The sequence below is a fragment of the Oncorhynchus mykiss genome, chromosome 5, assembly GCF_013265735.2.
Source record: "Oncorhynchus mykiss isolate Arlee chromosome 5, USDA_OmykA_1.1, whole genome shotgun sequence".
NCBI lineage: Eukaryota > Metazoa > Chordata > Actinopteri > Salmoniformes > Salmonidae > Oncorhynchus > Oncorhynchus mykiss.
The window spans coordinates 56,460,612-56,486,150 of NC_048569.1; the positions used below are offsets into that span (position 1 = coordinate 56,460,612).

At 42.2% G+C, this 25,539-nt stretch overlaps 1 protein-coding gene across 6 annotated transcripts; it reads right to left on the reverse strand.

Annotated features, from left to right (window-relative positions):
* Positions 1–167: 167 nt before the first annotated feature.
* On the reverse strand, positions 168–25,255 carry LOC110524090 (polypyrimidine tract-binding protein 1). 6 transcript variants are annotated; one of them, XM_036977910.1, is made up of 17 exons: positions 25,107–25,255; positions 24,314–24,367; positions 22,427–22,457; positions 17,845–17,908; positions 17,506–17,678; positions 17,151–17,297; positions 15,015–15,057; positions 14,845–14,960; positions 14,651–14,761; positions 13,085–13,274; positions 12,814–12,894; positions 12,387–12,529; positions 10,734–10,767; positions 9,372–9,464; positions 8,947–9,163; positions 8,708–8,785; positions 2,102–2,680 (listed from the first exon to the last, which is right to left on the reverse strand). In XM_036977910.1, the coding sequence occupies exons 1-17, from the start codon at positions 25,112–25,114 to the stop codon at positions 2,548–2,550; spliced, it is 1,716 nt and encodes a 571-aa protein (XP_036833805.1). In that variant the 5' UTR covers positions 25,115–25,255; the 3' UTR covers positions 2,102–2,547. The 6 variants fall into 6 exon arrangements, with proteins under 6 accessions (XP_021459089.2, XP_036833805.1, XP_036833804.1 ...); XM_036977909.1 differs by having other exon boundaries at positions 14,845–14,978; XM_021603414.2 differs by having other exon boundaries at positions 168–2,680; positions 14,845–15,057.
* Between the last annotated feature and the right edge of the window lie 284 nt (positions 25,256–25,539).

Consider the following 25,539-nt stretch of genomic DNA (forward strand, 5'->3'; position numbering starts at 1 on the left):
TTGCACGTTTTATCATTTCAAATCAATAGTGTACTGTCCTAAGTATTTGGCTCAAACAATAAGGTGCCTATATAGATCCAATGGTTTGCAGGAGAAGGAAACCAACTGATGAGCAAGGAGGCAAATCTAAAAATGGCAGAACCCAAAAAAAGGAAATTACAAATTGAAAGCAGTGAAAATATTTATTGAAGGCACAATTAAGAAAAGTTTAAGCTACACAGAACACTAATGACCAAAAGGGACCCATTTTTTTGTTTGTTTTCTAACTATTTAATTGTGATGTTTGTTTTCTTTACTGAGAGGCCCAAGAGAAAAGGTCCCAAGCTAATTGTAATCAAAGTATACATGTTTCATAGATCTGAAACGATAGGTTTTATAATACCTACTTTGTGCTACAAAAAAAAAAAAAAAAAAAAAAAAAAAAATACCGCTTTTCACCCCCCCTGACAATCACCTCACTTGAAGAAATCCTGCCATCTTAATGTTAAGTGCCGTGCAATTTTGCATAATTGGGAAATCCACTCCTGGCCTGGGGTATGCAAAGCAAGTAAAATACCTTTAATAGCAATACATGCTACATATTGATATGGAGACAAGTGTCGCATATTCTTGAGTAATCTACATACAAATTGTCATTCTTCTGCATTGGAGTCCAATTATGAATATAGGTTAGCATGTAATAAACTGGTGTTCAAGAAAACTAGTGATCGAACAATGTCTGAGCACTGGTTCCTCACATGACCCTGAAATTATATTGCTTTGCACCAATTTAAAATTAGGAACTTGATGCACAATTAATTGTGAGAAAAGAACCTCAACATTTGCCCAATATAAAATGATGCACATGTGGAATGTCCAAGTATTAAGACTGATAATTACCTTTTAAAATGTGATCTACAACAAAGTGTCCACCTTCACGGTAGCAAGCGCCCAGAATCACTGCAGACCTTTACATTTATGCCAGATGTGTGCATATCCTATGAGCCTGAGGGCACTTAAGGCAGGAACATACGTTCATTACGTAAACATATGTGTATAAACAGACCAAAAAAGGCTTAATTTGAAAGGCACTTCTCCAAAAAACGCAAAATGGATCTCAATTTAAGATGAACGTTGTCCAGATCCACAAGTCCAGTCCATAGACTGCATGAAAGAGGGTGCCGTATTGCCGTTAGCAATGACTGCATTAAGGTAGTCACAGCCCTGTACAATAAAAGGTTACTAACCCCACATGTAAATATCAAATAACCATCATTCATCTTGGCATGCAACTGAGAGACGCTTCCAATTCATAAGTTTATTTTATAATTCACAGCAGCAGAGTCACAATAGTCCGCTTCTGTCTGATCCCCGTAAGAGCCTTGTAAAATGTGCTATAATGGGCAGGCAGACTACCACAACTCTGTGGCAGTGCATTATGAATAAAGCTGTGTATACAGGTTCGCTAAAATAACTTGCAAAAAGGCCTTATTTGGTTTTACGCTGTAGTGTATCACAAAATGGTATAAATATACTAAATTGACAGCCACTGCATCAGGAGAGGCAAGCCATTAAGACAAAAATCATAAGACATTGTAAGCCATACTTATCAGGAAATTTCTAGTAAGACCTTTTGCTAAGGCACAGTCGTTAAGGCAACCACTGACCAAGACCTATAAGCTACAACCAACAGTATATAGGAATAACAATGTGTACAATACTGGATTTGTACAAAACGTATTGCATAAATTTCATAAAAAATGCAAACCTACATCTAGACATACAGTAAACAAGACTAATAATCACAAACCCTGGTACAAGGGGTTTACATATTTAAAAAATAAAAAACCTAGATAATGAGTTGTGGATTTAATCTTCAACTAACTAGCTCATCTTAATTTTAAAATAAGACTAAAAAGAAAACCTTCATAATACATTGGGGGGGGGGGGGGGGGGATGAACCACCTTGTAATACATTTTATACAAATGGTAAACCCATATCAGCTGTAAACCTGGTCTTCGCAAGCAAGGATTGGGGAGAGGAAGATAAGCTAAATTTTGTTTTGGCTGTAAAATGCCAACGTATCAAATTGAAGGACATAAGACTTCTGGAATAAGGCACAGAAAACATCTGAAGGCAAAGAGGACATGAGGCGTCACAGAAGTACCTCAGAACCTAGTGGTGTTGGAACCCAAGGGCAAATGGAATTTTCCAAAAGACTGAAGTTTAGGCTACGCCAATCTCTTAAATCAGACTTAGACAGGCAAGTGTAAACTACTTCTGTCGGTGCAGAGAGCAAGGAATGCATTTATCTCGCAAAGGCAAGATGCTAGAAATATAAAACTTTTCTTTTTTTACCCAGTAAAATCGGGTGTGCACGTTTCTTTTCCATATGGTTTATAGGTCGACATATGTAGATATGCGTATATAAATATACTAGGAATGATGGAAGTGATTGCTGTGTTGGATGCTACTTCACGACTGAAGAGTCGCTTCCCCACAACTTGACAGAGGTCGTGAAGGGATTGTGAGCGGCCCATTAGCAGTAGTGTTTTGGGCTGCACCCCTCAGATGGTAGATTTGGAGAAGGAGACCCTCAGGTGGTGGTTCTCACCTAGGTCGTGATTGTGGAACTCGATGAGGGACTCTATGGCCTCCTCAACTGAGCTCATCTGGACCAAGGCCATCTTGCGGTCTTTCCTAAAAAAAATAAACATTGCACACGGTCAGATATGCGGCCTTTCATTAAACATTCAAAGGGATAGTTCATCCAAAATGACATTTTGGTTTCCTTACTCTGATGCAGTATATGGGACAAGGTGTGGCAACAATCCGTGCCTTAGTTTAAGTTATGTTTCACTGGCACTGTTTCACATTGCTAATGTTTAAGCATTTATTGCACAAATCTCATTCTAGTCATAGGACCAATATTAGCATTTATTTATTCATTCAGGGGAAACCCATTGAGACCAGGGCCTCATTCTCAAGGGTGCCCCGATCACTAATACAAATCAATTCAATTTGAAATGAGTACAATCAATACAATGTAAAAATAAAAAAAATGTTACATTCCTCATCTACTGGGTCCTCAACACTAAAATTGCCAGAGCAGCACCAGAACAGTCACTTGTAATGATTTTTATAAATTGTTCCAGCAGTGATATGCATTAAAACTAAAGTTGAATTACCCAATTTGGTAGACACCCGAGTAGCCTCCATTAACATGAGTTACCAAATTGGTTATGTTAGGCAAGTCGGACAACTCAAACTTTATTATGCTGCTCTATCGTTCGCTACATACAGTGCCTTAAGGTATTCACACCCTTGGATTTTTTTCCACAATTATGTTGTGTTACATCCTGCATTTAAAATGGATTAACATGAGATTTGTCACTGGCCTACACACAATACCCCATAATGTCAGTGGATTTATTTTGTACAAATTAATACAAAATTGAAAGCTAAAATATCTTTATTCAATAAGTATTCAACCACTTATGGCAAGCCTAAATAGGTTCAGGTGTAAAAATGTGCTTAAGTCACATAAGCATGGACTCACTGTGTGCAATAATAGTTAACATGACTAATGATTGCATCACCTCTGTACCCCACAAACAATCTAAAAAGGTCCCTCAGTCAAACAGTGAATTTCAAACATATTTCAACCACAAAGACCAGGGTTGTTTTCCAATGCCTCGCTAAGGGCACCTACAGGTAGATGGGTAAAAAAAAAAAAAAAAAAAAAATAGTTTAAGCAGACATTGAATATGCCTTTGAGCATTAAGTTATTACATTTTGGATGGCGTATCAATACACCCAGTCACAAGGATACAAGCGTCCTTCCTAACTCAGTTGCCGGAGAGGAATGAAACCGCTAAGGGATATCATTAAGCCAATGGAGACTAAAACAGCGACAGTTTTTTCCTATCACAGCCATTAAACTGAGGGATGGCTCAACATTGTAGTTACGCCACAATACTAACTGAATTGACTGAGTGAAAGGAAGCCTGTACAGAATAAAAAAATATTCCAAAACATGCATCCTGCTTACAACAAGGCACTAAAGTAATATTGCAAAAAATGTGGCAAAGCAATCAACTTTTTGTCCAGGATACCAATTATGTTCAGGGTAAATCCAATACAACACATTACAGAGTACCACTATCCATATTTTCAAGCATAGAGGTGGCTGCATCATGTTATGTGTAATCGTTAAGGACTGGGGAGTGTTTCAGGTTAAAAATGAAAAACAGAATGAACTAACCACAGGCAAAATCCTAGAGGAAAACCTGGTTCGGTTTGCTTTCCACCAGACCGAGATTTCACCTTCCAGCAGGACAATCACCTAAAACAATGCCAAATCTACACTAGAGACGCTTACCAAGAGTGGTCAAGTTAGTTGACTTAAATCTACAGCAAAACCTGAAAATGGTTGTCTAGCAATGATCAACAACTAATTTGACAGAATTGTTGAATAAAAAAAAATAAATAAAAAAAATGGGATAATGTTGCACAATCCAAGTGTGGAAAGCTCAGACATATCCAGAAAGACTCAGCCGTAATCGCTGCCAAAGGTGCTTCTAGAAAGCATCGACTCAGGCATGTGCATACTTATGTAAGTAAACAAGATATTTCTGTATTTCTTTAAACATGTTTTCACTGTCCATTTTGAATTCAAGTAACAAAATGTGGAACAAGTTTAAAGGGTAGGAATACTTTCTGAAGACACTTTGTCAGACTGCCATCATTGAAGTTGTTTGTGGTGACGTCAAAATGAGGGGTGTTGTACAAAACAAAGCGTTTGAATTACCTCGAACCAATCAGAGTACCAAAGCCAAATACATTTTCAAACGCTGCATTACCCATGTGTGTTCTGGCTCTGGCCAACCCATTGGTTTTTGGAACCAGACAGACGCTCTAGAATGGATTTCTATTCAAGAAATCAGGGAGGTACTACGACCCAGGCGCATTGCGTTTGGCCGGAGAAAGGAGTTGGGGTAGCCAGGCAAGCGTAGTAGAGCTTTGTAAACAAAAATAGTTAAGTGAACAGCGGGACTTTAATGAGGACCAGCAAACCTTTTGATACAGGATGCAGTGCAGAGTATTAAAACAGTCACCTGCGATAAAGCAAAGGGCGCTATGGTAGACAGCATTCAAAAGGCTTCAGAGTAGCGGCTGCTGCATTCTGGTAAATGGTGTCACCCTAGTCAAGAACTGTCAGGAAAATTATTATTATTTTTTTTAAAAATGTTTACCCCTTTTCCCCCCCCCAATTTCGTGGTATCCAATTGTTGTAGTAGCTACTATCTTGTCTCATCGCAACAACTCCCGTACGGGCTCGGGAGAGACGAAGGTTGAATGTCATGCGTCCTCCGATACACAACCCAACCAGCCGCACTGCTTCTTAACACAGCTGGCATCCAACCCGGAAGCCAGCCGCACCAATGTGTCGGAGGCTACACCGTGCACCTGGCAACCTTGGTTAGCGCGCACTGCACCCGGCCCGCTACAGGAGTCGCTGGTGCGCGATGAGACAAGGACATCCCTACCGACCAAGCCCTCCCTAACCCGGATGCCGCTAGGCCAATTGTGCGTCGCCCCCACGGACCTCCCGGTCGCGGCTGGCTACGACAGAGCCTGGGCGCGAACCCAGGGACTCTGATGGCACAGCTGGCGCTGCAGTACAGCGCCCTTAACCACTGCGCCTGGCAGGAAAATTGACCGTACAATCTGCTTTTCAGGGAGCGGCAAGATTTATTTAGGAAAAATTCCACTTTAAATCTTAGTTTCCTTGCTCAGTGTTTAAAACTAAATCCAAAATATGTAGTCAAGAACCCAATCGATGGGGGAACCATTCAATAAATATGTAGCACAGCAAACATTTTGCCAGAATTCAAGAACATTTAGTACGAGTTTAGTAAGTCAGATTGCAACTAACGACTGGTCTAGTTGGGGCGATTGCATACATGACAGAAACCTCTGCATACAAATGAATTTTACACTTTAACCGATAGACAAATATTATTTATATAAATAGTAAAGAGAAAAGGTCTCAATACAAACCCCTGCGGTACACATTAAGTAATAGCCAGAAAACTAGACTTAACGCCATCAGAAATGGAAGTGTTCAGACAGAATTTTCAAACCACTTGAAAGAAGCCTGATCCAGGTCTATTAATGCAGCATTCTCCCCCACTTATTTCAGAACCTTTGCCCTATTTTTAATTTGACGATTATGTGTCTTATCCTGAAGATCTGGAAAGCGGCACATGTAAAATGATAATGTGATGGTCAATCATGTTGAAGACCTTGAAAGGTATCAATAAGGCAGCAACAATAAACAAGTATGATATAAGCAATGTAACACTAAAATGATGCCATGTTCAGGTCTAAAACCAGACTGGTGCACATTAAGAATAGAGTGAGAAGCTGTGAGTTTCTAGGGATTATTTATTTGGAAATTGGACAGCAGTTATCTAAGTCAGAAGGATCTCATCTTATGTTGGGGGACGACATGTGCCGCTTTCCAGATCTTCAGGATAAGACAAGAAACAATCGTCAAATTAAAAATAGGGCAAAGGGAAATAAGTGGGGGAGAAAGCTGCATTAAAAACAGGATTAAGTGAATCAGACCCTATGGATTTTAAAACAATCTTTAGAAAAGCACTTAGTACATCAGACAAATGGTAGAAAGGAAAATAAAGTATGTGAGTGTTAGAAAATGTTGTACAGAATGATGCACTGAGTCAACTAAAGTACTCCAGAATGAGGCATTTTCAAAGGCTATCCTTTCAAATAGGTGGCCAGCTGAAGCAAAATGTTTATTAAAAGCACCACAAAATGTCAATTTTGTCTAGCATGGGACAAGAGGCTGTCATAACCTGCTGGGGCAACCAAGGGGTGGAGTTGTTTTTCAAAGATTTGACCACTTTCCAGAAGTTGGCTGGATTACCACCAACCCTCTTGAGCTTCAATCACTTTTAGATACTTTCAGATGATTTGGACATGATGCCCAAATGATTTGAATGGGATTCATGACACATTCTAACATTTTTAAATTTGGAAACAGTGCCAGGGAACCTAAACCGAAGAATGGATTGCTAGCATACCTTGTTCATAGACTGCTTACAGGGTAGGGAAACCAATGTAATTTGTTATTTGGGTGAACTACTCCTTTCTCATACGGTCAGATACAGTGCATTCGGCAAGGATTCAGACCCTTTCCCTTCCCCACATTTTGTTGCATTATAGCCTTATTTTTTAAATATTTTTATATGTCCTCAATCTCCACACCCCATAATGACAAAGTGAACAGGTTTGGACATTTTTGCACAATAACAAAATAGAAACAAATGCCTTATTTACATTAGTATTCACACCCTTTACTATGAGACTCAAAATTGAGCTCAGGTGCATCCTGTTTCCATTGATCCTTGAGATCCTACAACTTGGAGTCCACCTGTGGTAATTTGTATTTATTGGATTTGATTTGTAATGGCACACCTGTCTATATAAAGGTCCTACAGTTGACAGTGCATGTCAGAGCAGAAACTAAGCATAGGAGGTCGAAGGAATTGTCCGTAGAGCTGAGACAAAATTGTGTTGAGGCACAGATCTGGGGATGGGTACTAAAATATTTCTGCAGCATTGAAGATCCAAGAACAGCGGCCTCCATTCTTAAATGGAAGAAGTTTGGAACCACCAAAACTACCTAGAGCTGGCCAGCCAGCCAAACCGAGCAGTCAGTGGAGAAGGGCCTTGCAGGGAGGTGACCAAGAACCTGATGGTCACTGACAGAGCTCCTCTGTGGAGATGAGAATCTTCCACAAGGACAACCATCTGTAGCACTGCACCAATCAGGCCTTTATGGTAGAGTGGCTGGATGGAAGACACTCCTCAGTAAAAACCACATGACAGCCCTCTTGGAGTTTGTCAAAAGGCACCTAAAGGACTGACAATGAGAAACAAGATTCTCTGGTCTGATGAAACCAAGATTGAACTCTTTGGCCTGAATGCCAAGCGTTATGTCTGGAGGAAACCTGGCACCATCCCTACAGTGAAGCGTGGTGGCGGCAGCATCATGCTGTGGGGATGTTTTACAGCGACAGGGACTGGGAGACTAGTCAGGATAAAGGGAAAGAAGAACAGAGCAAAGTACAGAGATCCTTGATGGAAACCCACTCCAGAGCACTCAGTACATCAGACTGGGGAAAGGTTCACCTTCCAACAGGACAACGAGCCTAAGATACCGCAAGAGTGGCTTCTGGACCCAATCGAACATATCTGGAAATAACTTAGATGTGCAGCGTCGCTCCCCATCCAACCTGACAGCGCTTGAGGGGATCTGCAGAGAAGAATGGGAGAAACTCCCCAAATACAGGTGTGCCAAGCTTTTAGCTTCATACCCAATATGACTCAAGGCTGTATCACTGCCAAATGTGCTTCAAAGTACCGAGTAAAGGGTCTGAATATTTGCACTTTAAAATTTATACACAAACTTGGAGAAAAAAAATTCTAAAACATGTTTATGCTGTGTCATTATGGGGTATTGTGTGCAGATTGATGACGCTATTTTAGAATGTGGCTGTAACGTAACAAAATGTGGAAAAAGTCAAGGGGTCTAAATAGTTTCCAAACACAGACTTTCCTAAAGACATCATACATGCGAGCAGATAGAAAATAAAGTAAAAAATTATGGCTGTTTGAGAAGGAAAAAAGACAACTTACTGGAAGAACTTGAAGGCCTTGACCATTGCACCGGAGCTCGCAAACAGCATCTTGAGGTCATCCTCAACCACAGAGGGACTAAAAAGAAAGACATTGTAAAACTTGATAAGCTTTTAGCAGTAGTTTACCAATACATTTGTAGAATTTGTTTTCAGACCACAAAAGCAGTACCTCAGGATTAGCAGCTATCAAAAGGGTCAGGGGAATCATTGCAGGAGAAACTCCTCCAGTCTACTTACGGGATGTTTGAGAGGTGCAGGGTGGCTGAGGGAGGGAATATGTTAGAGTAGTTCTTGGAGCCAGGCTTCTTAAAGCGGTGCAGGGGTGAGTTGCTGTAGTCCTTTGTCAGGCCCTGGTCCTCATGGCCCTCGCGGGGCAGCTGGACATTGGTGTGTTTGGACAGGGTGACGCGCAAAGCTTTCCCGTGGAGCCTCTGGCCATTCAGGTGGCTCATTGCTGTTGAAAACAGAGTTAAGCAGTGAGTCTTATATTCAAAGTTTAGGTATATTTCCATTGCTAAATAACCTCAGGTTATTTATTTTTTTATCCCTTTAGCATCATTCTCAGATGCACATCACTCCCTACATATTGCTGTTCAGCTAGAACTAGTTCTTAGATGGTAGTTGGAGGTATTCCTTCCCAGGAAAGTTTGGCTGGGCCTTACCTAGCTGCGCCTGAGTCCCATCAGACATCTGGATCAGAGCGTTCTCCTTCTTGTTGAACAGGATCTTCACTCTCATCACATCACCATATACACCTTCACACAGATTCAAAGGGGGGGACAACCATTTGAAAATCAATTTAACTCTAAACCAAACCAAGCCATCCAATCAAAACCATGTCTTTGGGCACGTAAGATTTGGTTAACACCCATCTACGCACCACAGGGAAGCTTGTGTATATGAATAACTTCAGTTCATAATCAAGATGCTCCTCCATTTATCTAAATTATAAGGGGGGGCAAAATACATTCTAGCAAGAGTGACTGAAGCCACTGATCATTGCAATATTGCATCATGGCCACAGGTGGGAATTGGTCATTTACCATCTCAGAGGTACGTGTGACTACTACACCATAAAAGCCCATTTAAAAAATATCAAAGTGTAGGCTACCGTTTGTACATCGGTTTTAATACATTCAAAGAATTGAAATAGTCTGAGACAGGCTGTGGAACTTAATGTCACTATACTTGGACAGTAAAGGTAAAATAAGGGATTTATGTAGTTTATCAAGGAGGATATTACTTTTGCGTCTACAAAGGGGCGCCTCCCTGATAAATTGGTAAAAAACATTTAGGAAAATGAAGGCACTTAATGGTTAAAAAAAAACAGACTGCAAGTCAGAAATTTAGAATAAGGATCAGAAGGAATGCAAAATTGGCCATATGTACTCTGCACAAATGGGAGTCTTGACCATTAACCAAAAGCAATTGACACAGCGTTCATAAAGGGCATGCAAGATGACAAAAATCAAGCATGCAAACTATGACAATAGACAGATGATAAATCTAAATGTACAGTGGCAAAGTTACAGCATCTCACTGAACTTCCCACAAGATATTATTTTATTCTTGTCATTTGCACTATGTTTAAAGGAATATTCAACTAATCTGGAAATTATTCATAGGTTTTCTTGATATGAAATTGGTCCATAGTATTAAAAAAGACTAGTCTGCAATATTCATATAGCTTGGGACCGAAAATTGCAGCATTGAGACATCGGCCCAAAAGTGAATTTAAGGTCCACGTGTTCTTGACCAATTTGGCTTAAGTTGATGATCAGACTCAAAACCATAACTATAGACCATTTTCAGAGAAAGAAAATAGTTTGACAAATAGTCAAATCAGTATCCCTTTAAAGAAAGCTGTGGACAGAAACCCCATGAAAATGCTGCAACTTTTTGCCAAGTGTCTCAAATCAACACGCAAAATATTTGAAAACAAAAAAACTGAAACAAATTAGTTAAGAAAAAGAAAACAGAACAAACAAGTAGTAATAATAAAAAAGGTGCTAATGATAACATACCGAAAAGAATAAAGAGGCATTGGGGTGTAACTCTCTTTATAAGACAGCAGAGGAAGGCAGCGGAGGGAGGAAGGGACAGGAAAAAGATCGGAGGCAGGAGAGTGGAGGTTCAACATATCATCCACAGCGGAGGCAGTTCCACGGGGAATGGCAAAAACAAAAAAAAAAACGGTGGTTGGATCATGAGGGTTAATAAATTGGACAGGAGCAAAGAATGGGAGGAGATGTGGCAGTGGTGGTGGGGTGGTATATGTAACAATATGATATGAGCAAAGATAAATGCATATGTTTACGTGTGTGTTTATATGAATGTGATGTGTACACAATGGATGATGTGGTATCATGGTTGAGAGAAGAAAGTGGGAGAGGGAATTCATGGGGCGTGCAGTCAGTTTGGCAACAAAAAATAAAGTTTCCAGGTGAAGGTATTAAAACCAAAAAAGAGGGGGAGGGGGAATGGGAGGGAGAGAAACAAGAAAAGGAGGTAAAAAACAAGGTCAGTATACAAAGAAATATGAAGTGTTCCATCCAGTATAGAATGTGCTTTAAATCAGAGTGAAGATTACAAACCAACAATGAAACTAGGAGGAATGATACACATGAGGCTGAGACAATACTTCTATAATTCTGTCTGTGTTGACGTGCACCATTACTATTGAAGAGATACATTCTTTAAATGAATGACTCTAGAAATATTTGTTGGGCTTAAGCTGAAGGCCATGTTAAATGTATAAAAGCAATATTGACTCAATCTGATGAAAAATCGCACTGCATGTACGGAGGTTATGGAATGAGCTGTCCAATAATTTAACATGCTCAGTAGATTAAGAGGGACTGGTATGATTATGTTGAAGAATATAATGTTCAGAAATTCCTCAGTTAATGTACAATATATAGGTCCAACTGGATGTATGGTAAATAATATAGCCATGTATGAGGGTGCAAATAACCTAAAGCTAATCTTCAATTTTAATGAAAACTTGCAAATATTTGGAATAATAATGATTGAATGAGTAAAATTAATATTCATGAAGTTAGTGTATCCTAAGTGTTTGCTAGCGAAACTTTGGTAACGGGGATGGTACAACACTTTCAGGGGAGAACAGGAGTAAAGAAACACACTAGGGAAAAGCCAAGAGCTCTGCTACACTGTACGCATTGCATTATTGCAGGAAGTTGACAGTAATGGGGGCTTTATATCACCTAGGCATGACTTAACGCAAGGTTTGTTTGTGGGTAAAGGGAGAGGCCTGAAAAACATTCAATAGAAGTGGATACATTAACATCAATGTTGTTACACGGAGAGCCAGCATATAATACACAGCCCAAATTTACTTGGCATGTGTCATGTGGGCCAACTGAAAGACATCTTTGAATATGTGCTGCAGTCCAATTCTCTCCCCAAAGTGTGCTCTTATTCACTCCCCTGCATGAAATTACAAGAAATGTACTGGTGCGAGAAATTTGGTGAAACCTCACAAGGTAGCCCATGCTTGCTTACGACAAGCAACTTCTAGGGGTGAGTGAGCAAGTGCACACTTTGGGGCGCAGGGTAGGGAACAGGAATAAAAACCCACGTCCACAGAGGCTTCACAGCTCAACTCAGCCCATCTGGGCCACTACGGGTCGAGAGGGAGTCATGGAAGGACTAACCTCTGGGTTGAGGTTGCTGACCAGCATGACACAGTGGCCACCGGAGAGTTGGTGGAAGCCCATTCTGCCTGCAGCCGCCGCGGCTGCAGCCACAGGCATGGTCAGTTGAGCCAGGCCTCCAGGGACACTGTGCATCGTCAGGCCTGCAGAGTGAAGCAAACGGGAGGCAGACATTTATTACATTTATTTTTTAACTCAGTGAATGGGTTGATAGAGTAAAGGCCGGACTGGAAGCCGCTGAGCACGACTGCTAATAGGTCAAGGTCCGCAAAAGTTTCAAAGTTTTAGTGTTGCCACTCAATGGTAGTGGATGAGGCCAGCTTCCCCCTTGAAATGTAAAGTGTTAGTGAAAAGGTCAGTGTAACTGCAATCCATCAATGTTGGTCAGGAGCGAGGCAGGTGTCAGAAAGAGGACGATCAGACTCACCTGTAGCTTGCTGAATGGCGAATGCCGGGGGGAAGGCATGAGCTCCTGCGTACGGGTTGGCTGAGATGATCCCGGGAGCACCTGGAGAAACACACATGGATACAGAGTGTTAATTGATTAGTTACCTTCAGTTTGTCGTAAAATTTTCAATTACTACATGTTGAAAATGAATGGACAGGTGAAGGGTACGGGTTCAGCTGCATAGCTTCCACCTGTCCAATCATGTCTAAATGATAAGGGAAGAAGGGAGGTAAATTTAAAATGTATTCACCATAGTACTCACCGAAGGCTGCAGCCATGGCCTGGTGGTCAATGGAGGGCTGGCTGTCTCCCGTGGGCAGGTCAGGCCGCGTGTAGTCGCGGCTTTTGTCGTTGTTGTACTTCACATTCAGGCTGGTCAGCTTGGAGAAGTTGATGCGGAGGGTGCAGCAGGCGTTGTAGATGTTCTGCCCATCTAAAGACTTCACCACAGGGCAACAGTTTCAGCATTAAATCAATTCTGATTTCACACATGCGCCAAATACAACAGCTGTATGTATGCCTTACCGTGAAATGCTTACTGACAAACCCTTATCCAACAATGCAGTTCAAGTTAACAAACTAAAGTAAAAATGTTTTAATAAACAATAAAACTCAATTAAATGAGGCTATATAGAGTGGGTAAGCTATATAGAGTACCAAGTCAATGTGCAGAGGTACTGGTTAGTCGGGGTAATTTGTACATGTAGGTAGGGATAAAGTGACTATGCATTAATAATCAGTGAGTAGCAGCTGTGTAAAACCAGGGAGGGGGGGGCACCGCCTAGTATATAGGTCCTGGATGGCAGGAAGCTTGACCCCAGTGATGGACTGGGTAATGGTACAGCTGTAGAACTGAGGATCTGGTGACCCAAGCCAAATCTTTTCAGTCTCCTGACTGTATGGTATGTTTGGACCATGATAGTTCGTTGGTGATGTGGACACCAAGGATCTTGAAACACTCAACCCGCTCCAATACAGTCCCGTTAATGTTAATGGGGGCCTGTTTGGCCCACCTTTACCTGTAGTCCACGATCAGTTCCTTTGTCTTGCTCCCATTGAGAGGTTGTTATCCTGGCACCACACAGCCAGTTCTCTGACAAACTCTCCCTGTTGGCCGTCTCATCGTTGTCGGTGAACAGGCCTACCACTGTCGTCGTCAGCAAACTTAATGATAGCGTTGGAGTTGTTTGGCCACGCAGTGAACAGGGAATACGGGAGGGGACTAAGTACACACCCATGATGGGCCCCAATGTTAAGGATCAGCGTGGAAGATGTGTTGTTGCCTACTCTTACCACCTGGGGGCCAGCGTGTCAGCAAGTCCAGGATCCAGTTGCAGAGGGAGGCATTTAGTCCCAGAGTCCTTAGCTTATTGATGAGCTTCGTGGGCACTATGGTGTTGAATGCTGAGCTGTCGTCAATGAACAGCATTCGCACATAGGTGTTCCCTTTGTCCAGGTGGGAAAGGGCAGTGTGGATCACGATTGAGACTGCGTCATCTGTGGATCTGTTGGGGCGGTATGCAAATTGGAGTAGGTCTAGGGTTTCTGGGATGGTGGTGTTGATTTGAGTCATGAACAGCCTTTCAAAGCACAAAATGGCTACTGACATGAGTGCTATGGGGCCTTAGTCATTTTGGCTGGTTACCTTCACATTAGACTGCATCCAAGGATTTGCTCATTCATCTTTCAGACTATTCTTTTCCCCACTCCACACTTAGAACACATTAAAGTTAGGCTCTGAAAACACAATGAAGAAAAATGGGAGGGGAATAAGAACTGATGTATATTATTGTGACAGGTAGATGGCACTACTTACCAGTTTAGCGTGCTGAGCGGTCAGACCGTCCGAGTACTGCAGCAGGGCCTGGAACTGGTTGTTTTTGGTAAAGGTGATAATCTTCAGCACTGTGCCGAGCTTAGAGAAGATCTGCATGCAAGGAGGGCATGGTCAGGGGGAATACAAGCTCAGACCGATATACAGTCATTAATGTATTGAAAAGTGTGTTTTACCTGGTGCAGCACGTCCAGGGTGACTGGGTAGAACAGATTCTCCACTATAACGCGCAGCACAGGGCTGTGCCCGCCCATGCCCACCGAGGCATCCACCCCTGCCATGGGCATGCCCCCTGCCATGGGCATGCCCCCTGCCATGGGCATGCCCCCTGCCATGGGCATGCCCCCTGCCTGGACTGCGTTCACTGCCTGGAGTGCCGCCTGGGCTCTCTGAAGAGAGGAAGATGGTTCAATGGAAGTGGCAAGAAGCAAGAGACTCTACAAACGCTCAGGTAGAGCTGACCTGACTCCCAGAGAGTCAATACGTTTCAATGTTCCGAAAGTTCTTATTGAACAGCCTCAGGTAAGTTGCTGGACATTTACAAGAAAATGCCTGTAAAAATAACTATTTTGGGAAGTAAAAGATGACATTCCAGGGTGCTGCTGACGACTCTGTCCGTGACATGTTTGTATACACAGTGGAAACTCTGGGGCCCGTTTGAGAGTAAAACACCTGGTGGGAAGAAAAACACTGAGGAACATAAGAGGGAAACCTAGTTTCTACCAGCAATACCCAAACATCTGGGAATGTTCATCTACACTGCAGCAGTGTTTATGTTACCTTCATTGACCTATTAGCAGATAAGACCAGAGTAGAGTAATTTGAAGGGGGAGTAGAGTGGACAGCTGGAGCTTCCATTGGTCGCCATTGGCATGCCGTCTCCCAGGAAACAGCGTTTAGAAAAAGGGAGGGTCTTGTTGGGAGGGTGCATGGTACACACTAGACCATAAGATATCAGTTGGAACCAAAATTATTTTCCTATCACGTCGGGTCTGAACACAACCACCATTTTTTCCCCGTTCATTCCACTGTTTTGACCAGCAAAAAAGTTGTGAACTGGTTCAAACCCCCCAAAAAGTACTGGTTTATATCATTCCTTCTGGGGGGTTTTATTACACTTTTTTTTTTTTTTTTACATGTGAAGTCAATTATTTTTTGCCTTTATCTCATTAAATTACTTCACCAATCAGTGAGGATGGAGCAGGCAAGCTAGTTGTTTACCTGCATGACAAACAGACAAGTGTAGCTTAATAAGGCCCAAGATGCAACAGAATTTGCGGGTGGGGAGAGCGAGAGGAGTCATAAAGCGCTGGGTATCTTAGCCACAGAATTATACCTACGAGGAGCGGCTCCTATAGAGGAACTTTGAATGTTCTTTGAGACAACTAGGTAACCAACTTTAGCTAAAAACACATCTTACCTTAGTTAATAAATCCAACGTGAAACCCAATCACTAGGCCTATAGTATCCTTGACAAGCATTGGGAAAAGTTCCTGTTCTTGCTAATTATTATTATTATTTTTTTAAATCGCTCCCCATCTTCTGAATCAAGCTTGTAAGGTCAGTGCAGTAGCCTATGTGTCAGACAGGGGAGGGGAGAGTAGCCTAAACACGCACTGGCAAAGATTTTTTAGCATGCAGGTAGACACAGGAATAAGTCTGAGTGAGGACTTCGCATACATGCGCTATGTTGGGGGACAATTGTTTTTGGTGTGCCTGGGATGCAAAGTATTAATCTGTTCCCGTGCTTGTAAAGTAACGCTTCTGTTCTGGAACATTATGGATCACTTTTGTTCCAGGAAGCATTTCAGTTCCTTGAAAAAAAATATATTTTCTGGTTTTCAGTTGTGTTCCCTGAACCGGGTCCAACCCCTGCAAGATATTCAGGGGAAGGTAAACTTGAGACCTACTTTATTCCGCAGAGTGTAAGTTGAACAAATTAGCAGTCGAATGCCGACAGCTCCATTTTCAGCAACACAGCAGAATATAGGTTCATTCTGATTGGCTCAAGTCAGCTGACAAGTAGACTGGTGGTTTGTTTGTGCAACCACACAAGCCCTGGCAAGAACAGAATGTTTCCAAATGAGTCATTTTGACCCAGCAATACAGGAAACAGAGGAGAGCGCAAGACGCCAATTCAAAATAAAAACGAAAAAATGTGGAACACTACCACAGCAAACTAGTCCGCTGTGGAGGAAACCCACTTCATGTTGGCTCTAAGCATCAAACACACTAATTGCTCAGAGAAAACTACAAAATGAAAGTCAAAATTAATGCAGAGTAATTATGAAAGGTTCAGGGTGGCAGCTGAAATCCCTTGCTGATGTGTTTTGTAGACATGCTCCTTTGTCCAAGTAATGTTGAAAACATGAAGCGCACTCGAGTTCAGCCTTCTCTTATGGCCTTCCAGAAGTAGTAAGCCTGCACAGATAAAGGGTTATGCAACTGTTGAGAAGGAAGTAGCTGCAGCAGAATGACTCACCACTTGGTTGGGGGAGTTGTCCGTCTTGAGCTCCTTGTGGTTGGAGTACTGCATGAAGATGGGGTGGTTGCGGATGACCGGCGTCACCGAGGAGTAGTAGCTGACCATGGTCTGAGCTGCATCCTCTGTGTTCATCTCTATGAAGGCCTGGAGACAGGAGAATGCCATAAGAACACAAGTCCAGCTACGGATATCATTCACTCTACTACTACAACAGTTGTATGCTCCACTCTGGTTAACAGTTGGTTACTACTAGCCTATGAAATGGTAACTAATACACCCCTCCCCTCTGAGTGGAGGGCAAGACAACTCTGCTAAAGCGAATGAGCTAGGGTTGTCATGTGAGACCACTAACCTGGTTTTTTCCCTTGAGCATGAGCAGGTTGGTGACTTTGCCAAAGGGCAGGCCCAGGGAGATGACCTCGGCCTCGTTGATGTCATTGGGGAGCTTGCGCACGTGGATGACGCGCGACGGGATTCCTGGGCCCCTTATGTCACCTTTGAACTTCTTGCTGTCGTTGCCATTGGCTGTGGAGGAGAGGGAGCAAGAGAGCCTACTGTTGGGATGTACACCATTTTGATAAATCAGCCGAAGTAGATCAGAATTGGAAGAGGTGGTGCTCAAACGTCGCTCATAGTGTACTCAAAAGTTTACTTGGTTGATATTAATACAAACGGAGGTTTAAACACTGACCTGCTGCGCTGGTCATTATATAGGGTCCGTTTGCCACGCAGGAGAAAAGCTCGTCTGATCCTCTCTGCAAAGAGAGAAGGACATGCTATTGAGACCAATGCAGAACTGCACCACCAGCATCATTTTAAAGACATGACCAGCCCAATGACTGAATAGCACATTTCTCACGTTTTATTTTTAGGTAAGACCTATGGTTTACAATGGAAACGGGAGGAACGTCATGTATGCATTGGGACCAAAAAAAGAAACTCGTAACAGCCACAGGTAAAACCACCCACTTTGACCTATCAAACTAATGGGAAGAACAATATTGACAATCACAAATCTTGGCACAGGTTCCCCCCCCATCACAGCCAAAACAAACAGATGGACTACTAGGCTGTCCCGTGGACCTGTATGAAGGTACTGGGTGACCCATTGTCTTGTGACAACGGGAACAGGAGAAGGTCAGCTGCTTAGCTAACATGAAAAGTTATGGGAACCTGAGTCTACAGCCCACGAGCTACAAGTAGAAGAAGCAGACAAAGAAAGACGAGAGGAATGCGCATAGATAAGACCATACGCAGACTGACAGGGATCCAATGACCGGACTTGCTAACCTCGTTAAGTCCTCTATGGCCTAAGGTAGGGGGAGGGGGGTGTAAATGGACACAACCCAATCTCTCCATCCCAACCCCCACTGCCCTTGCATTTCATGTGCATGCATGCGTTTGTATGCATGTTGGGGTCATCTGTATTGGCATAGGTTTAAGGGAGGGAACCAGAGAATTCAGTGGGAAGGGAGGAAAAAAACAACTCGGTTTCTGGGTCGCCAAGCAGCAGGAATGAGAGGGCGGGGGAGGGACGGGGGAGCAGAAACCCAAGTCATGGGCCTGGTGGTACATCACTTTGCAGTCTGGCACAACTAAGGTGGGTACTGGTAGGGGGTGATGGCTCAAATGGTGACCTGCTCACACACTCCCCCCATAGTCAATGGACCAATCCCCCAAAAATCAAATAAACTAAACGACTCAACCTAATTTTGCTTGAAACAAACTTATAAGTTTCTTATATCACCTACATAGCCCAACTATATTTTCCTTGAACTATGAGCCTATACTGATAAAGAAAAGCAAAAACCATAGTAAAACCTGATTTAAACAAATACAGAGCCATACACAAACATACAATACCCTATAAAACAGAGGTAGTATGCTTTACAGCGTGTGTAAAACAAGGCTGAACACCATCTGTCCTCTATAGTCTATGACACCAACAATAGGGGGAAACAGAGACAACTCTCAAGGAAATGATTCACCACCAGCCAGCCAGCGCTTTTCATGTAATCGACAATGTGGACGGGAAGCTTGCTCTGGTTAACACACGAAGTACACAGCTAAACAGCCTTCCGCAGTGCTGAGATGGCAACAGAATGTGCTCTCCTCTCCCCACCAACCCCTCCAAATTCCACTGTTGCGGGACTCAATGAAAACCATATGTAAGGGGTATGGGGGCGAGTGTAAATTGTGTGTAAAGGTCTGCAAAATATGTTTGGTAGCAAAAAGCATGTTCCTGGTCCTGCTACAGACTAAAAATAAAAAAATTAACACTTAGCAGGACTGGCAGGCCAAGTCACAGAGCAGGCTTTGTCTGCCACTAACACTCAAATGGCTTTTACAAGGGTAAGGAGAACTTACTACTTAATTGGCCAGACTGTTCGGTTAAAAAAATATATAACTTATTGATTAAAGACATAACACTTGATATGTATTCAGTTGTGAAAAGTTAAGCCCGTTAAGTATTATGTCCTATAAAATAACTATGCGATAGAACAAGACTTGTTAGAAAACTCAGTTAAGCTGCAATGCTTTAAAAAGCTGTGCCAAGGCTTTCAGTTGGTTAGCAATGTTAATGAAGTGAGTGGTTTTCTAATGGAGTTTTCAGAGGGCCTACATTAAAAGATTAGAAAGGTGTGGAGAGGGAAAAGCAGTGGGGGTGAAAAAGACTGAGTAGGCAAGCAGGAGACAATGCACTGCAAGAATGGGGTCGTTACCAGGGCAGCACTGAATGTCACTCCGTCCCCATAGAAACCCTAGACTGTGGCTCCAGGTGAGGTGCGCTGCTAAGCCACACCTGTGACTCTTAGCCTAAATACACAAGACTGATTCTCTTCAGACCCACAGCCAGGTCTAAAATCCTCCTGGCAATTACCCTGCCGCACACAAATGTTCGCAAAACAAGTTTAAAAGGCCAGTTCCGATAAAAATAGGGGAGCCTTGGAGGTGGCCAAGTGAGAGCTTGTCACTTATCAACATGTAAATTATTGAGCGGCAATTCAATCCTCTGCCTCTTATAGCTCATGCACATTGCACCGAAGTTGGATCTAGCATTCGTATCCCTATCGTTCACAGCGCTGTATACATCGGACTGACAAAATGTTTCATGCCATGTAAAAATCGTTGCGCACTTGGCGATTTATGTTCAGAACTGCTAGTACTCTCGGCCAGCAAACACTAATGGTGTATCTGAACCCCTTAAAGCCACTAAGTCGCGGCTGCCGTGAGTTTTAATCTACTTTGTAGCCTATATACTGGCTACCTAGAAACTTTTTCCAATGGCGACTGACATGATCAAACACAGGCCACCCAGCCCTTTCCCATACCATCCTTTCCCTAAACAGATTGTGTGGGGGAAACAGACCAGAGGAAAAACATGCATGTTGAAAATGGGGGCATGTGGTCAATAGGTTCCATTCACCCCACCACCCTCTCCCATCTTTGAGGAATGAGATTGAGAGGCCATCTCCACAGACAAGGTAAATAGGCCTAGTCGTTACATTTAATTACCTATTCCTCATCTTTAAAATCTATACATTTTTTAATAAGATAGCTCACAACAGTTTTCCAAGCCTATGGAAAAACCCCAAAATTACATTTGAGGATTGAACCTGTTCACTACACCTCCATATTGTGCATTTCAAGAACATTGACGTTAACTATTACATTGGCCTAAAATAGCTGCAGTCTTCACCAGGATAACTATCACTCACAAAAATATAGGCCTTTTATATCACAATAACATCAAAGTAAAAAAATTGCACTCGCCTGGTTACAATTTTGCTATCTAAATGTTAAGGGGCAACAATTTGTACTGATCCAAATTACACAGTTCCACCCAAGATCCTCCCAACCATTTTGAAACAGTCAACAGTCCATTCTTTGAGGCCAGCAGTTTGTAATGACACACCCCAGGGGGAGAACAGGAAACACAAGAAGCAATTAGAAAAATGGAGTGAAAAAAAACACCCGCATTCCAGCAAACTGCTCCCTTTTCCTGTGAAGAACCTGGCTATGTATTACCACCACCTTAAGGTTACCGATGTGCGTTGGCTTGCGTGTAACAAATGGCCTTCTCATATGCACGTGGTACCTGTAAGAATCAGTCTTTGTGCTGTGTGCTAAGAGTCCCCCTTGGCTAGGTACATACCACAGACGATTATCTCTGCGAAAAAGAGATGCGAGGAATGCCGTTGCTGTGGAGTGGCCTTTGAAGACCAAGCTGGGAAGCGACAGTAACAGTCTGTAGAGCATAGACGTGCCACACACACCGAGTCAGGAACACCGGCTCCGTGTGTTTGCTCACCATCCCAAAACCACATATCCTGGAGTCACTCAACATCCATCAGGGGAATGAGACAGCACTTACAACTGGATATCTGCTGCATAGAGCATAAAATTCCTCAAATTTCCACCATCTAGAAACATCTGCTTTTGCTCAAGTTAGCTAGCCCTGGCCAATAAACTGCAGGGGCCATTTGATGGTAAAAGTAGACATTTTCTTGAGAAAGGACTCAAGGGAAGTATGGGACCAGCCTATGAGTGGTACAGCATTACAATTGGCTAACACTTACTGGGACATGTGCTGGTGTATCAGTGAAGAGACAAAAAGTCCTTAAGCGAGACAAGCGCTTGGAGGAGCCAGAAAACTGGAATGTAGCAAGAGCATTCCCAGCACAATGCCAAAGCCAACCAATAATTAGGCTCGACTGTTTCCACAGCAACAGCAATGTTCTCGCCACACAGGATGAAAACAGTTTGAGAAATGTAAACTTGGTAACTGGTTACCAGTGACAAGGCAGTGTTTTACTTTTGCTTGCCCCCATAAAAGTGTAGCCAAGGGTCACGAAAGAAAACATTAGGGAGGCCATTCCACTTAATTGTATCCTTTACTTGGTGCATGCCTCCTCAACAGTTCCACAACACGGTTTAACCAGTCAACTATCATGAAAAAATGCTAACAAAAGGAACCTGTTGGGTGACTTGAAGCCAATTAAAAACTTGCAACCTAAGCAAACAGGATTTACCACTGCCAGATCCAAACTGGTTGTAGGTGTGCCTTCACATGCTAGCTTCTTTGAAAGCTTTCATTTCTCATGGAGCAAATAGTTTGCATGGATGCCGTAATAACAAATGCAGCCTGAGCAACAATTGGTCAAATCCACACACGGCTACATCCATTGGTCATTATAATCTGAAGCCCTTCTCAAACACCTCTTGACATGTTGAAGCAGGGGAAAAGTGAAAGGAGAAAAGAGGGTGCCTACCTTTGTACCAACTGTAATATCGTGGACACTGCTGTGAAGAAAAGAGAAGACAGGAATGTTAGAAGCAGTAAGGATGAAAAATTAAAATGCCCAAATTAAGGTTAAAAGATCCAGAAACCCCAAAAGGTAGAGAAAAGCTAACTAGATTTATTTATCAGATGCAGAAAAGTTGGAAAGCAGACAGTCAGTCACTGGTATAATTAGGCCACTCAAGTGCATTTTATTGTCCAAGTGTCTAACCTTAACATGAAGCAAAACTGCCATATGGGCTGCCTAACCAACAACAAAAAATAGTTATGTCAAAATAAGAGCAGGATGTTACCTCAGAAAAAGCTAATTTAAGACCAAACACTTCCAAAAACACTACCAAAATAAACATGCTTTGCACATGGGCCTGAACTAAAGTTAATAGGCAGGTTTCCATGGACCCAGGTTTAAACTACAAAAGCAATGTCGCAATGTCTATTTTCTATGCGATCCTTCTAAATGTTGACAAAATCCCTGGACAAGTTCATGGAAAAGTAGCTAATGACATCTCATTTTTATTTAAGCTTTATTTAACTAGGCAAGTCAGTTAAGAAGAAACTCTTATTTACAATGACAGCCTAGGAACAGTGGGTTAACTGCCATGTTTGTCATTCTGCCCCTGAACATTTTACCTTCTCAGCTCGGGGATTCGATCTAGCAACCTTTCGGTTACTGGCCCAACGCTCTAACCACTAGGCTACCCGCTGCCCCTCAAAGGAACCATGCAGAACATACAATTGTGACGTTTCATAAACCGAATTCGCAATAGCATTGGACATCTGGAGCGGTACTGCCACCAGTAAGGTTGGGTGCTAGATATGTTACAGATAGTTTATTCTTTTAACACAAATAAGACTAGGGAGAATGCCAATGCCTCGCCACTTCTAAATGTATGTTGAATGTCCATAATAGGAATTGCTAGAAAGTAAGAAGTTAGAATGTATAATTCTACCAAGATCAATTAGAAAAACAACGTTGACCAATTGTCTAAATTGCATTTAAGGCAAAGCATTCCCTTGATACCCCCTAATGTTAAAGGTGGAAAGAGAAAACAGTTCCCTTTCCCACAGCTTTGCCCATGAAAAATGAGTGGTATTTGGCAGACACTCGGTTGAAGATTAACCTCCACATCCTGTTTCTCATGTGAGACAGCCAGGAAACTCAGCCCAAAAGCTCTCTCTCAAGCCTTCCTCCCATCTACCACCCTTTCTCAATTAGAATTAGATTTATCAACCACTGATCAATATAAATAATTTGACCAGTGGCTGAAAACCGCAGTAACATAAGTATGTGCCGTTCTTTAGGACAAAAGGAATACACATATGCAAAACGGTCTTTTGTGGCAAATATGCCCCTCAAACTCCCATAAGCCAAATATCTGCAGCCATGACAAATTCCTTGTGGTTTCTAAGCCCACACATGACAATTTTACAACAAAAAAAATGCGAAATGCTTCCTTTACACGTTGGAATCTACTGAAAAATCAAACTAAATTCCATATTTTAGGATTATATGCTTTCAGAGTAAACTTGATACAAAGTACACAAAGAAAGGCTACATTGACTGCAAGGGGGGGGGGGGGGGGGGGGGGGTAAGCAAGACAGCTCAAATCACTCCCTCAATTCTCACACCAAGTCATTGCATGCTGAGAAACCTGACCACCACCATTATGGAGGTTACTTAGCATCAACGGGCATCTCACAGTGCTACATGAATTAGACGTAAAAATTGATTCCAACATACAACAAAAAAATCTAGGTGATATGAAAATGAGTCTAAAAATCATGTTTATTATCCGATATTCACAACTAATGAACTGGTACCTTGCATTTAAAAATGTATATGAAAATAAGAACTTACTCTAGTTCAGTGACGTAAGTAGATCCCATAGGATACAAATCAGTCTCTAGACGGCTGGAAGAAATGTGGGGTTAACAACAAGCCAATAATATTATCTTTTAACTGTTTACTCTGAATTTCAAGCATAAAGATCTCTATTGCAATATTAACAACATTCCAAATTCTCAAGTATTGTTCATCTCTGAACGTCTGCAGCAGAAATGTTACTTGTGTACAACAAGCATGGTTGGGTAGCCACGTTAGTAACGTCATGGAACTACTTCTAAAACGAAGTAAAAAGCTATAGTTTAACAGTCAGCAAAGCTAGACAATACGGTAGGTAGATAGGACCATCTACAATTCAATATCCTGGCAAACATTATTGCAACACACACTAATCCAACGCCGTACTGCCACAGGTGGTTCCAATTTTCAGTGGCTAGAACTAGTGCCTTCGCCAAGCTAGCATCCATACCACAGAAAAGCTAGCTAGTCCACTCAAAATGCGTCATCTTGCTTTTTATTAACCAAAGAGCAATTTAGTCTAGACAAAAACAACAAAAAAGGAAGCCTGCTAGTGTTAACTACAACGCCAAAGCAACCATGTTGGTTGGTAACTAACGTTAACGACGTTAAGCATCTCGGAGTATCTCACGGATGCACAGCAAATAAGCTTTACCATGTTTCCATCGCAACCAAAATACAATAACACAATACTGGGTTAAGTAGCGCATTTTCGTTACAGGATATATTTAATAAAGCATGTTAGTTTGTTGCTCTTTTCTCGAGAGCATAACTTCTTCCTTGAACTTACCCGTCCATTGCACAACACGGAACTAGCTACACAAGTTAGACCAACAAGTCTGTAGCCTGGCTGACTTTTCTTATACCCTTACAAAATGGCGGAGAACAGAGAAGCGAAATGTGATTAGCCTAGTAAAACCCAACGATTGGGGAGAACAGAACAATTGTGGGCGTCTGAGACGAGAAGTGGGTGCTGATAGGACAAGACGAGAGTTGCTAGAGAAGGGCGGTCTTAAAGAAGTTGGCCATGGACTTTGATTGTAAATGGTCAATTGTGAGTCGCAAATTAAATCCGCGTGACCATGAAAATATTGTTATTTTCATATTTTTTTTTAATGCAGAATGAATTTGTGATACAACTGTCTACATATGTGTTGAAAGAATGGCATATCCTGTTATTGCATGGCTGAACCTGTGCTTCCAACACAGTAAGTTCGTGGACG